Here is a 12,947-nt window from a genome sequence, read left to right as displayed (position 1 = left end):
AGATTTAGCTAAAATCTCACATGTTACCTTTTTTGGTAGCTTTCTTTGACACCAATTTTGACCAAATTATATAATCCCTTATCTGTATTCTTGTAATACTTGCTACAGCCTTTATAGCTCTTACACAGTATGCTGTAGTTATTTACATTCTTATCTCTTATGCATACCCTCACCTTCTACCCTTACCTGACTATAAGCTGTAGGTTGTCCCAGCAGCCAGCACAGTGCCTGTTAAATCATAGGAATTCAGTAATAGTTCATTGAAATTAATCAAATTATTAACATTCATAAGATCTGCTTATTTATCTTACAGGCAGAATTAGACAGAAAAAGAATAGCAAACAAGAAAGATTGGTTAACACAGTGAGCTGAGTGTTAGAACAGTGGAAAACGGTATGAGTAAGAAGTTATTTTCGCATATTAGCTTCAAAAGGAGGGTTCTGTGAGAAAAACACATTTCAGCAAATGTAACAATTTGTAGGGAGACCTTGGTTTAAAGGACCATAGCTTGTGGTAAACACATCAGTTCTTTACATATTTTGTCTTTGTCTAATTTTTAAAATAAAATGTTCATAATATGTCAAAATTTTGAAAAATATTTTCTTTTCCCTTTTTGTAAGTTCTGTTGTAGTTTTTCCTGAGACCACTAGAATGCACTGTAACACAGTATTTTGTGTTTGAAAATGTTCTTTTTTAACATATGTATAGAAGATATAAACTCTGTATAGAAGATAAACATATGTATAGAAGATAAAAACACTGTTATTTTAAAAGCTTTAATATAATCTGTCTTCAGCCTAGTTACATTCAGTTGCTATTTTGACTACTAGCAGGTATTATTACTTTGTCTTATGACAAATGAAGTGTGTTTCTGGAAAAGTAAGAGATTGATAGTTACATTTAGAACCTTGTTTACTTTCTAGTAACTGCAAGTTGAATTAATATCTGTAAATCTTACCTTACAGTGATCAGTATTATTACAAATACATTGAACTAGATTCGCAAACATTTAGTGCAGTGACAAAATCTTTGTGGTTAAGAGACACATTGAGAATGGATATTCTAAATAATTTGGACCAAACACATTTACTGAAAATTAACTGTATTTACATATAGTTAATTAACCAAATAACAACAAAATTGTCTCCCTTCTGCCTCAGTTCATTGACTTTCTTTCCCAAGGAAATCTTATTAACTGATGTCTTAGGTATCGTTCCAAAAAGATTCATATGCATAGGCATATGAAATAGATATGTAACTTTTAAAAAAATGTATGCAGACATACATAGTATTTTGTACCTTTTACTTTTTGCTTAAGAGATCAGTTTGTTGGCATATGAGTATTTTTTTCTTATTGTGTACATTTTACTGTAAAACATTTCATACAAATGTGAAGATCTAAGAACTATTATAAAAAATACTGATGTAACCTACCTTAAGAAATAGGACGTCAACTGCCTATAACTTTCATAGGTTTTCTTAGAATTCCTCTTTATAGAAAACTTTGGTTTTTTTTTTCTATTGTGACTGCAAAATGATTATTTTTGCAAAATAATCAAAGATTTCAATATTTTACATATTTGAGCAAATAATTTTTCATTTCCTTTCTACTTTTCTTTTTTCTTTTTCTTTTTCTTTTTTTTTGAGATAGGGTCTCACTCTGTCATCCAGGCTGGAGTGCAGTGGCGTGATCTTTGCTCACTGACTGCAGCCTCCACTGCTCAGGTTTAAGCATTTTCTCCCACCTCAGCCTCCTGAGTAACTGGGATTACAGGTGTGCACCACCACACCTGGCTGATTTTTGAATTTTTTAGTGAAGACAGCATTTCATCCTGTTGGCCAGGCTGTTCTCAAATTCCTGACCTCTGGTGATCCACCTGCCTTAACCTCCCTAAGTGTTGGGATTACAGGTGTGAACCCTCGTGCCTGGCCACCACTATTCTTAAATTATGAGAAAACGTAATGTAACTGCTCAATTAGGTTTTTATAAAGAAAAAAAAACTTTAAATTTGGCTGTGTTACACCTTCCTTCCTTTATTACTTTATTATTTTGGTTTTTCAAATTGTTGTTGTTTATATTAATATCCCAGTCTTAACACATTTATTATTATAATAAATAGTAATACTTATTATAAGTGGTCTCAGTATTTTGGGGACAACAAGTGAAAATATACAAATGCATTAAGCAGGTATGGCCATTTTTAGTCACCCTTTTAAAAATTTCTGCATTAGCTGAGTTATTTTTCTAGTCTTAGATGGTTAAATCCGAGATGGTTAAATCAGACGGTTAAATCCTGTTAACCAGAATGATAACATTCTGTCAACTTTGAAGATAAGACAGTTTTATTCTCATTTACAGTTCTTTTTGAGTAAAAGACAAAGGATATCTTGACTATTTCGAAAAAAATTCATTTCTACTGGAATGTCTTATTCAACATTGATGATTTGGGCTGGAGTCTCCCCCCCTTGGATTATACAGTATAATGCATATTTGGCAAATCATGATTATCTGGTAAGGCACATAATATTGTAGATGATTTTTCTTTTTAAAAAGCTCATTTTTTTGAGAAAAGTCTTTTACAAATTTATTTCACAATCGAAACTTTTTTTTAACTGTTTTTGATAGTAAAATTAGCTTTGACAAATATCAGGAAAATATTAATACTATAGAAACTAGGATGTTATATAGTTCATTTTATTATTACAGAAAGAAGAGTTATGATTCCCAGAGTTATTCCTTTATTTTCTTATAAGGATGCTTGATGGTATAACAACAACAGCAACAACAAAAAAGGCAAGCGCTTTTGTATTACAACTTTGACACCATGGAAAGCTATGAGCCTTTGAAAGTTCTAGGAGTGTTCAGCCCGGACTACTGAACACTTATGACTACTATTGTTGCATATATGAAAGTTAATTTAAATATATTTTAAGATGGTTTGTGTTTTCTCATTTCTTTGTTAGAGCCAAATACCACAAGTTGAAATATGGGACAGAATTGAATCAGGGAGATATGAAGCCCCCAAGCTATGATTCTGGTAAGCTAATTTTAAAGAAGGTTTAAATGATAAAAAGAAGTTAATGTCTAGTATTTTCTAGCAACAAAGTTTATAACTGTAAGTTTCTAATTATGCATGTTAGTTATTTTTTTCTGACCTGCTTGTCTTTTGGCACCAATCATTTAGTGTCATTTAGATAATTTTCCACCACCTTCCTTCCTTTTCCCTCTTGCCCTTTCTTTTAGTTCCCCATTTTCTGCTTCAGTTCTACACTTACTGGAAGGATCAGAGTTCATGGGGTAACATGCATCAACATAACCTTGTCTTGCTGGGTATGGCCAGCATTAATGGAAACTTCCAGATGTGCAGTACAAAGTACATCATTTCCTTGAAATCCTGAGAAAGAGTAGGAAATATGGAGATAAGAGATTTCTTCTTAAAGCACAGAAGAATTCCTCATCCCATAAACTTAATTCTTCAGTTTCAGGGGGAAAACTGTTTTGGTCTTTCTTGCCGACGGGAGTGTCTGTAACTAGAACATGTTTTAACAGCCGAAGTATTTATTATATTTTTGAGTTATTTCTTCCTTTTCCTTCTCCTACTTCTTCACACCAGTAAACAATACAAAATAGTACTTGTAAATAATCAGATATTAAGGAATATAGATATAATTCACTTGTTAATAGATATTAGGGAAGAATGACAAAAATTAATCAAAAGTTATCAGTCATGTTTCAGATAGTTACGTTTTTGGCATACTTTCAGATTAAATTTCCCAATTAGGTATTTGAAGACATTATTGTTCATTTATATCATTTAATGAAATATGTACCTTGTGTTAGAGGCTTTATGTATATATATTCACTTTAATACTTAAAATAGTTATTCGGTAAAGATAATATTTATTTGCATTTTACATATGTGAAATTTAAATTCAGTGAAGTGGAGAAACTTGCCCAACCTCACACAAATACTAATTAATGATAGAATATGGAGCTGAATCTAGGTCTTTCTGACTCCAGAACTCATATTCTTACCATTTTATCATACTGCTTCTATATTTGACAATGTTTGAAAGAACTTTCCAAAATGAGTTCTAAATGTACTGCCAATTTTATAGTTAATTCATTGTAGTAATGTATTAATACATTTTCTCAGTTGAATATTAAATGCTTGAGATCTAGAGCAATGCAGTTGATCACTGGTGTATTTTTTCCTTTGTTTTTAAATTATTCTGTCTTTTACTTGAGTGTCTGTTCTTATAATCTGAGATGTGTGTACATTTCAAAATGATTTTTTAAAAAAATCTAGGCTATTTGTTAACATCTTTTCTAAAATGATATTAACTGACTCAAAGGAGTGATTTGAATCAGCATTGTATTAAAAGGTTTTTATTTCTTAAGTTTTGGATATGAATTTAAGAGAATAGAGGCCTAGTTGCAATATATTTTTAAAATGTTTATAAGTAAACATGACTGGCTGCAATGGCTCATGCCTGTAATCCCACAATCCCACTGTTGGGAGGCCAAGGTGGGGAGGATTGCTTGGGCTAGGAGTTTGAAACCAGCCTGGGCAACACAGCAAGACCCTGTCTCTACAAAAAAAAATTTAAAAATTAGCTGGGCATGGTGGCACATGCCTGTAGTTCTAGCTACTGGGAAGGCTGAGGTGGAAGGATCACTTGAGCTCAGGAGTTTGAGGTTAGGTTACAGTGCCCTACGATTTTGCTACTACATTCCAGTCTGAGTGACAGTGTGAGATCCTGTCTCTTTTTTTGAGACGGAATCTTAACTCTGTCACCAGGCTGGAGTGCAGTGGTGCAATCTCAGCTCACTGCAGCCTCCGCCTCCTGGGTTCAAGTGATTCTCCTGCCTCAGCCTCCCAAGTAGGTGGGACTATAGGCGTGAGCCACCATGCTCAGGTAATTTTGTATTTTTTTTTGAGACAGAGTTTTGCTCTTGTTACTCAGGCTGGAGTGCAATGGCGCGGTCTCGGCTCACTGCAACCTCCACCTCCTGGGTTGAGGCAATTCTCGTGCCTCAGCCTCCCGAGTAGCTGGGATTACAGGCACGCGCCACCATGCCCAGCTAATTTTTTTGTATTTTTAGTAGAGACGGGGTTTCACCATGTTGACCAGGATGGTCTCGATCTCTTGACCTTGTGATCCACCTGCCTTGGCCTCCCAAAGTGCTGGGATTACAGGCGTGAGCCACCAGGCCTGGCCTAATTTTCTATTTTTATTAGAGACAGAGTTTCACCATGTTGGTCAGGATAGTCTCGATCTTCTGATGTCGTGATCCTCCTGCCTCGGCCTCCCAACGTGCTGGGATTACAGAAGTGAGCCACTGCACCTGGCTCAGATCCTGTGTCTTAAAATTTTTTTTTAAAGTTTCTAAGTAAATAGCACAGCTCAGTAGAAAGGCTTTGGGCTTTAAAAGCAGATAGATGCAAATTTGACTCTGCCCCAGCATTTTAAATTGCTGTGATACTACTTAATTTCTCTATGGTTACTCCATTCCTGATCTGTAAACTAGAAAATGTTCTGGGAATGCTTCCTAACTCAAATGTTTATTTTCTTAGTATACAATGCCTAGTTATTCTCAGTATACAATACTTAGTACCTAGTATCATTCCATCTATCTATCTTTCTAACCATCCATTCATCTTACAAATATTACATTATAGTATTTTTCTCATTTTGGAAAGTTTTTCAGACCCAGTACCAAATCCAGTGAATAAGACAACAGTGCTCTGTTGGATTTTTATAGGGAAGATAGACAGTTAAAGAAGTGATTACAGGCTGGGCGTGGTGGCTCACGCCTATAATCCCAGCACTTTGGGAGGCTGAGATGGGTAGATCATGAGGTCAAGAGATTGAGACCCTCCTAGTCAACATGGTGAAACCCCGTCTCTACTAAAAAAGATACAAAAATTAGCTGGGCATGGTGGCGCACGCCTGTAGTCCCAGCTACTTGGGAGGCTGAGGCAAGAGAATTGCTTGAACCCAGGAGACGGAGGCTGTGGTGAGCCGAGATCGTGCCATTGCACTCCAGCCTGGGTAACAAGAGCGAAACTCCATCTCAAAAAAAAAAAAAAAAAGTGATTACAATAATATATGACATGCATAAAGGAGAAATAATAAGTGTTATTGAGCGCAGTAGCACAAATCTAGTCAAGTGGTCAAGAAGGGCTTCTTGGAGGAAGCGATGTTTAATTTTGACATCTGAAGGACAAGTAGGAATTAGGGCAAGTAGACTGACTAAATATTTGTTGAATGGGAGGTGGGAAAAAGTCAGAGTATTGGCAGCAAAGCTACTGAAGTAAGACTACAGCAAGTTTGAGACATAGGATACCTGGATAGTAGTGGGAGGAGGGAAGGAATGTTTCCAGGTGTAGATAGAGAGTTAGCTGGAGGGTAAAATATGTTACAAGGGCCTTGTGAAACATGTTGAGTAGTTCACGCTTAGGAATATTCTAAGGATTTGAAGAAGGAAAGCATTTGAAGGATTTTTTTTAAAAATTTTAAATTAAATTAAATTTAATTTTTTTGAGACGGAGTCTTGCTCTGTCGCCAGGCTGGAGTGCAGTGGCACAATCTCGGCTCACTGCAACCTCCACCTCCTGGGTTCAAGCGATTCTTCTGCCTCAGACTCCTGAGTAGCTGGGACCACAGGCGCGTGCCACCACGCCTAGCTGATTTTTGTATTTTTTTTTTTAGTAGAGACTGGTTTTTGCCATGTTGGCCAGAATGGTCTCGATCTCTTGACGTTTTGATCTGTGCACCTCCCAAAGTGCTGGTATTACAGGCGTGAGCCAGTGTGCCCAGCCAGGACCTTAATTAGAGCTTATCAACAGATTTACTCTTGGATTACTGGATTACGTGGGTTGTAGTGTGGAAGATGGATTAGAGAGGAGCAACGTTGGAGATGGGGCAGCTGATTAGAGGACTGTTGCAGCAACTTGGGCAAATAAGGAAGGTTTCCTTGACAAAGGAGTATTCAGGAAATATTTAGGAAGTAAAATCTGCAGGAACTAGTTCTTTTTATATATATATAAATTTGATTTTATGCTGATCTTCTCTCTGTTAGTCCAATTTTAGTATATATGCTGCCAAAGCAAGCATAGGAACTACTTTTTGATTGGATGTAGGGATTGAAAAAAGGATGAGTCAAAAGTGACTCCCACATTTGTAGTTTAAGCAACTAGACCAGAAGTAGGTTTGGAAAATGGTGGGTTCACTTTTGGATTTATTTCTTGAATAACCTAGTGAAGATGGCTAGTAGACAGTTGAGTATATGGGTCTGGAGCTCAAGTCAGAAGTATGGATGTGTTTGATACATAAATTTGAGAGGCATCAACATGTGGTACTGGTGGCACTCAAGGCCATTGGAGTTGAAACGATCACCCAGTCGAAACTGTATGTAAGGTAAGATTACATAAAATGGAATCCTGAGGAATGACATTTAAAAGACTGGTAGAAGAATAGAAACATGAAAAGGAACCCGATACAGAGTACATTAATGGTAGGAGGAGAACCAGGAGACCAAGGAAACCAAGAGAAGAGAAGATTTCCAGAAGGAAGGACTGTTCAACACTACTGATGAATTCCCAGAGGGCTGAAGAATGTCTCTAGGACTTTGTGACACACTGGGAACAGTGTGACACTGAGAACTTTAAGCAGTTTTAGGAGAGAGGTGAGGGCAGAAACAAAGTGGGTATAGTCAGCTTTCAGGAAGCTTAGGTTGTGAAGGTGAAAGAGAGAGATTAGAGGAAAGTAGCTAGAAGGATACGTGTGTGTATGTGTGTGTGTGCATGCACACGTGCGCGTGTGTGATATGTGTCTTAGAAGACTGACCTATAAAAGGGAAAGAAATAATCAAAATAGGAAGATAATCTGAAGAAGTGATAAGAGATTAGATTCCAAGCATAGCTAGAGAATGGCAGGAGGAGAATGACTTTTATCATTACCAAGAGAGAATGTAGGAAGTTAGGTTAACAGGTTTATAGATTTGAATTTCTGTTTGGTGGTGGATATTTACGGGAATGTCCATAAATGATAGCTTTATGTATGAGATAGGATTATTTGCTGAGAGTGGGTCAGATGTTTAAGAAAAGTAGAGAAGGTTTAAATGCTAATGGTAAACAGGAAGACTAACTTTCTAGGAAATAGTAGGATTGAGAAAAGCTAAAGGTCCATCCAGTTGAGGTGTGTGATCATGAGTGTATGTAGAGGCAGTAGCTGCACATTTGGTAGCCTGGGTAAAGTCCAAGAGAATGCAGTTAGTTAACAGTTGAATTCACTGAGTTCATGGAGAGACAAAGGGACAAAAAACTGGCAAAGGAATGATTGAATTGATAACCCATGAACTAAAACTACAGAGGGAAGGAAGTGAAGACACAAGGAGGCTGGCTAATGGGTGAGTTAAAAATAAGGGTAGATTCTGGTCTAGAGCAGATCAGCAGACTTTTCTTTAAAGGGCCAGATAGTAAATATTTTGGGATTTGCAGGCTGTTTGTTGCAGCTACTCAACTCTGCCACTGTAACATAGAAGCATTCATAGACAGTACATAAATGAATGGATGTGTCTGTATTATAAAAACAGGTGGTAGACTGGAGGCTGGATTTGACATGCAGGCAGTGGTGTGCTGGCCCTTGGCTAGAGGTCCCAGCTAAATTAAAGAACTAGTGAATTTAGGGGAAAAGGAAAGAAAAAAGAACTAGTGAATTGGGAGTAATTGAGTCTGATGGGTATGCTTAGAGAATCAGTTTGCATCTGTGATAGTTCTCTGTAATGACAAGACCTAAGATATGACAGCTAGGGAGGGTGGTGGCTGTGGAGAGGCAGAAGTGAATCACCGATATGCATGTTGATTTCATTCAAGATGATTTAGAAATTTGGTGGCAGAAGCACGTGAGCTAGATTTGGAGGGTTATCTAGGGATTTGTAGATGACAGTGATACGGACTAGAGAGAGGCAGAAAGGGTATATTCAAATAGCATAACCCTTAAGGAAGCAGGGAATTTTTTTTCATTCATTGTTCTTTTATCTATTTACCATATTTTCCTGAAACCGATAGTGCAGACATTTTCTGAAACATTTTTCATGAAAATTTACTTTTCCTTTCTAAATTGTTTTTTGGTCCCACTTCCAAACCATCATATTTCTACTTGAGGAGAATATTATATCAGACTATGTTAAAATATATTTATTTTTGACATTTCAGTCTCTTCTATTTAATGTTAGAAGCCAGGGAGTTGTTGAAAGTTGAATATATGTATCCAGTGTGATGAATTCTGTCTTTTAATTGAGAAATTTAGACCATTTACATTTATTATGATTATTGATATGGTTAGGTTAATGCTACCACCTTTGTAGTTTGTTTCTTTTTGTTAAGTCTGTTCCTGTTTCTTTTCTTTCTTTTGCAGCCTTCTTTTGAGTGAATCAGATATTTCTTACGATGCAATTTTATCTCTTTATATATATATATATATATATATATATATATATTTTTTTTTTTTTTTTTTTTTTTTCTCCTCCTTTTCTTCGGCCCTTCCCTGAGACAGTTTTATCTCTTGCTGACGTAATAGCAATAACTCTTATTTTAGTAGTTGCTTTAGGGCTTACAGGGCACGTCTTTAACTTACTACAGTCTATTTTCAAGTGATAATATACCACTTCATGGATAGTACAATAACCTTATAATAGTGTACTTTTGTTTCTCTTCTTCCAGTCTTTGTGCTATTGTTGTCATGTATTTTACTTCTGTGTATGTGATAAACCACACACTACATTGTTATTTTTTTCCAGCAGTCTATTGTCTTTTAAAGATCTTTAAATAATAATATGAAAAAAGTTCCCAATGCTTATTATTCCTTTGTGTAGATCTGTGTTTCCACATTATTTTCCTTCAACTGTAAAGCCCTCCTTTCATATATCTTGTAATATGGAATGCTAGTAATTAATTTTTGCAGCTTTTCTGTGTCTGAAAAAGCCTTTGTTTTTGCTCATAGGCATTATCTCTGATGAGATATCTGCTGTTGCCCTTAATTTTTGTTCCTCCGTATATAGTGTGACCTTTTTTTTTCCGGCTGCTTTTAGGATTTTCTCTTTATCATTTGTTCTAAATGATTTTATTTATTATTATTAACTGATATAGTTAGCCTTCCCTACATATTTCTTATGCTTGGGATTGAGTTTCTTCGATCTATGGTTTTATACAGACGTCCCCAAACTATGGCCCTTGGGCCGCATGCAGCCACCTGAAGCCATTTATCCGGCCCCCCGCTGCACTTCAGGAAGGGGCATCTCTTTCATTGGTGGTCAGTGAGAGGAGCACAGTATGTGGCAGCCCTCCAACGGTCTGAGGGACAGTGAACTGGCCCCCTGTGTAAAAAGTTTGGGGACGCCTGGGTTTATAGTTTTCACGGAATTTGGAACTTTTCAGCCATTATTTCTTCAGATACTGTTTTTGTTCCTCCCTGTGCTATGATCTGATAACTCTATCTAGGTGGTGTCTGAGTCAGTCATGAGGCTCACCTGTTTGCTTCCCCGTTCTCTCAGGTATTACTGTCCTTTGTTGCGTGATGTCCAATGTTTTGAAAACCATTGTTTCATCTGTTTTGTTTTATAGTTGTTTCAGTAGACGGGTAAATCTAGTCTCTTATTACTCCAGTTTGACTGGAAATAGCAGTCAAATACTTATGATATTACCAGGAAATTAAACTGTTATCTGTATTAAAATCCTCACTTTTATATAATGTCACTTTTTGAACTCAACAAGGCAAGAATGAATGTGATAGTTGATGACTACTTACTGACCATGGAAAGAACTATGAGTTTACCCTGAATAAGGAATATAAGAGCTATTTGACTTTGGGTTTCTTTTTTTAACCTCAAAATTTTTTTTTTTTTGAGATGGAGTCTCTAGCTTTTTTGCCCAGGCTGGAGTGCAGTGGCATCATCTTGGTTCACTGCAACCTTCACCTCCTGGGTTCAAATGATTCTCCTGTCTCAACCTCCCTAGTAGCTGGGATTATAGGCATGCACCACCATGCCCAGCTAGTTTTTTTTTTTTTTTTTTTTTTTTAAGACAGAGGCTCACTCTCTTGCCCAGCCTGGAGTGCAGTGGTATGATTTTCACTCAGTGCAAACTCTGCCTCCCAGGTTCAAGTGATTCTCCTGACTCAGCCTCCTGTGTAGCTGGGATTACAGGGGTGAGCCACCGCACCTGGCCTTCAGCTGATTTTTGTGTTTTTAGTAGAGATGTTTTATGTTTTTACCACGTTGGCCAGGCTGGCCTCGAACTCCTGAGTTTCAGGGATTCACCCACCTTGGCCTCCTAGAGTGCTGGGATTGTAGGCACAAACCACCGCGTCCAGCCATAACCTCAGATGTTACTTAGAGAGTCAGATTTTATCTTAGTATAAGAATAGATATATTTTTTTGGCTGGACATGGTGGCTTATGCCTGTAATCCCAGCACTTTGGGAGGCTGAGGAGGGTGGACCACAAAGTCAGAAGATCGAGACCATCTTGGCCAACATGGTGAAACCTATCTCTAATAAAAATTAAAAAATTAGCTGGCCATGGTAGCACATGCCTGTAATCCTAGCTACTTGGGAGGCTGAGGCAGGAGAATCACTTGAACCAGGGAGTTGGAGGTTGCAGTGAGCTGAGATTGTGCCATTGCACTCCAGCAGCCTCACGACAGAGTAAGACACTTTTTTTTTAAGAGGATAGTGTGCATTCTTATTTGATTCTTATTAAGACATAATTTACATACCATAGAAGTCACCCTTTTTAGTGTTGTTTTTTTAAAAATAAATTATCCCCTTGAACTTTCTACTCTATTCCATTGATTTGTCTTTTCTAGTTTTATATTATTATTATTGTTTTTTTATTATGCTTTAATTTCTGTGGTACATGTGCAGAACGTGCAGGTTTGTTACGTAGTTATACATGTGCCACAGTGGTTTGATGCATCTATCACCCCATCATCTACATTTGGTATTTCTCCTAATGCTATCCCTCCCCTAACACCCTACCCCCTGTTATCCCTTCTCTAGCCCCCCACCCCCCAACAGACCCCAGTATATAATGTTCCCCTCCCTGTGTCCAGGTGTTCTCATAGTTCAACACCCACTTGTGAGTGAGAACATGCAGTGTTTGGTTTTCTGTTCTTGTGTCAGTTTGCTTAGAACAGGCGTCCCCAAACTTTTTACACAGGGGGCCAGTTCACTGTCCCTCAGATCGTTGGAGGACCGCCACAAACTGTGCTCCTCTCACTGACCACCAATGAAAGAGGTGCCCCTTCCTGAAGTGCGGCAGGGGGCCGGATAAATGGCCTCAGGGGGCCGCATGCGGCCCGCAGGCCATAGTTTGGGGATACCTGGCTTAGAATGATGGTTTACAGCTTCATCCATGTCCCTCTAAAGGACATGAACTTATCCTTTTTTATGGCTGCATAGTATTCCATGATGTATATGTGCCATGTGTTCTTTATCCACACATCTCTACCTCTCTACTCTAATCCCCTGGCAACCAGTAGTCTTATTTTCCATTTCTGTAGTTTTGCCTTTTCTAGAAAGTCATGTGAATTTCAGAATCTTACAGAATGTAGCCTTTTGATTCTGGCTTATCTCACCTAGAATAATGCATTTGAGATTTGTGTATGTTGGTTTGTATCAGTAATTCATTCTTTGTTCTTCTTGAGTAATATTCCATTGAGTTACTATATCACACTTTTGTAGTATCACTGGCTGCCAAAATAAGCACAAGCAGTTGAGTATATTTGAGGATGGCAAAGAAAGAGGATTTAGCCCTATTCTGATGGGAGATTTAATGATCTCAAAACTTCATTTCGTATCTTAAGTCTTAAAATGGCAATGTAAATGTTTTTACTTGGCAAGTATAGGTTGTTCACTTGACTTAAGAAGGGGATATATTGG

The 12,947-nt window shown here is 37.4% G+C and overlaps 1 protein-coding gene across 2 annotated transcripts in view; it reads left to right on the top strand.

Moving 5' to 3' along the window:
- Positions 1 to 12,947, top strand: part of STRN (striatin) — a 128,449-nt gene that overhangs the window by 46,724 nt on the left and 68,778 nt on the right. For both annotated transcript variants that reach the window (XM_039463754.2, XM_039463744.2), the window contains exon 3: positions 2,965 to 3,038. In XM_039463754.2, the coding sequence (XP_039319688.1) occupies positions 2,965 to 3,038 (74 nt within the window). The remainder of the gene's footprint in view (positions 1 to 2,964; positions 3,039 to 12,947) is intronic.

The sequence above is a fragment of the Saimiri boliviensis genome, chromosome 1 (genome assembly GCF_048565385.1).
Source record: "Saimiri boliviensis isolate mSaiBol1 chromosome 1, mSaiBol1.pri, whole genome shotgun sequence".
Lineage (NCBI taxonomy): Eukaryota > Metazoa > Chordata > Mammalia > Primates > Cebidae > Saimiri > Saimiri boliviensis.
This window is presented reverse-complemented; position numbering and strand designations above follow the sequence as displayed.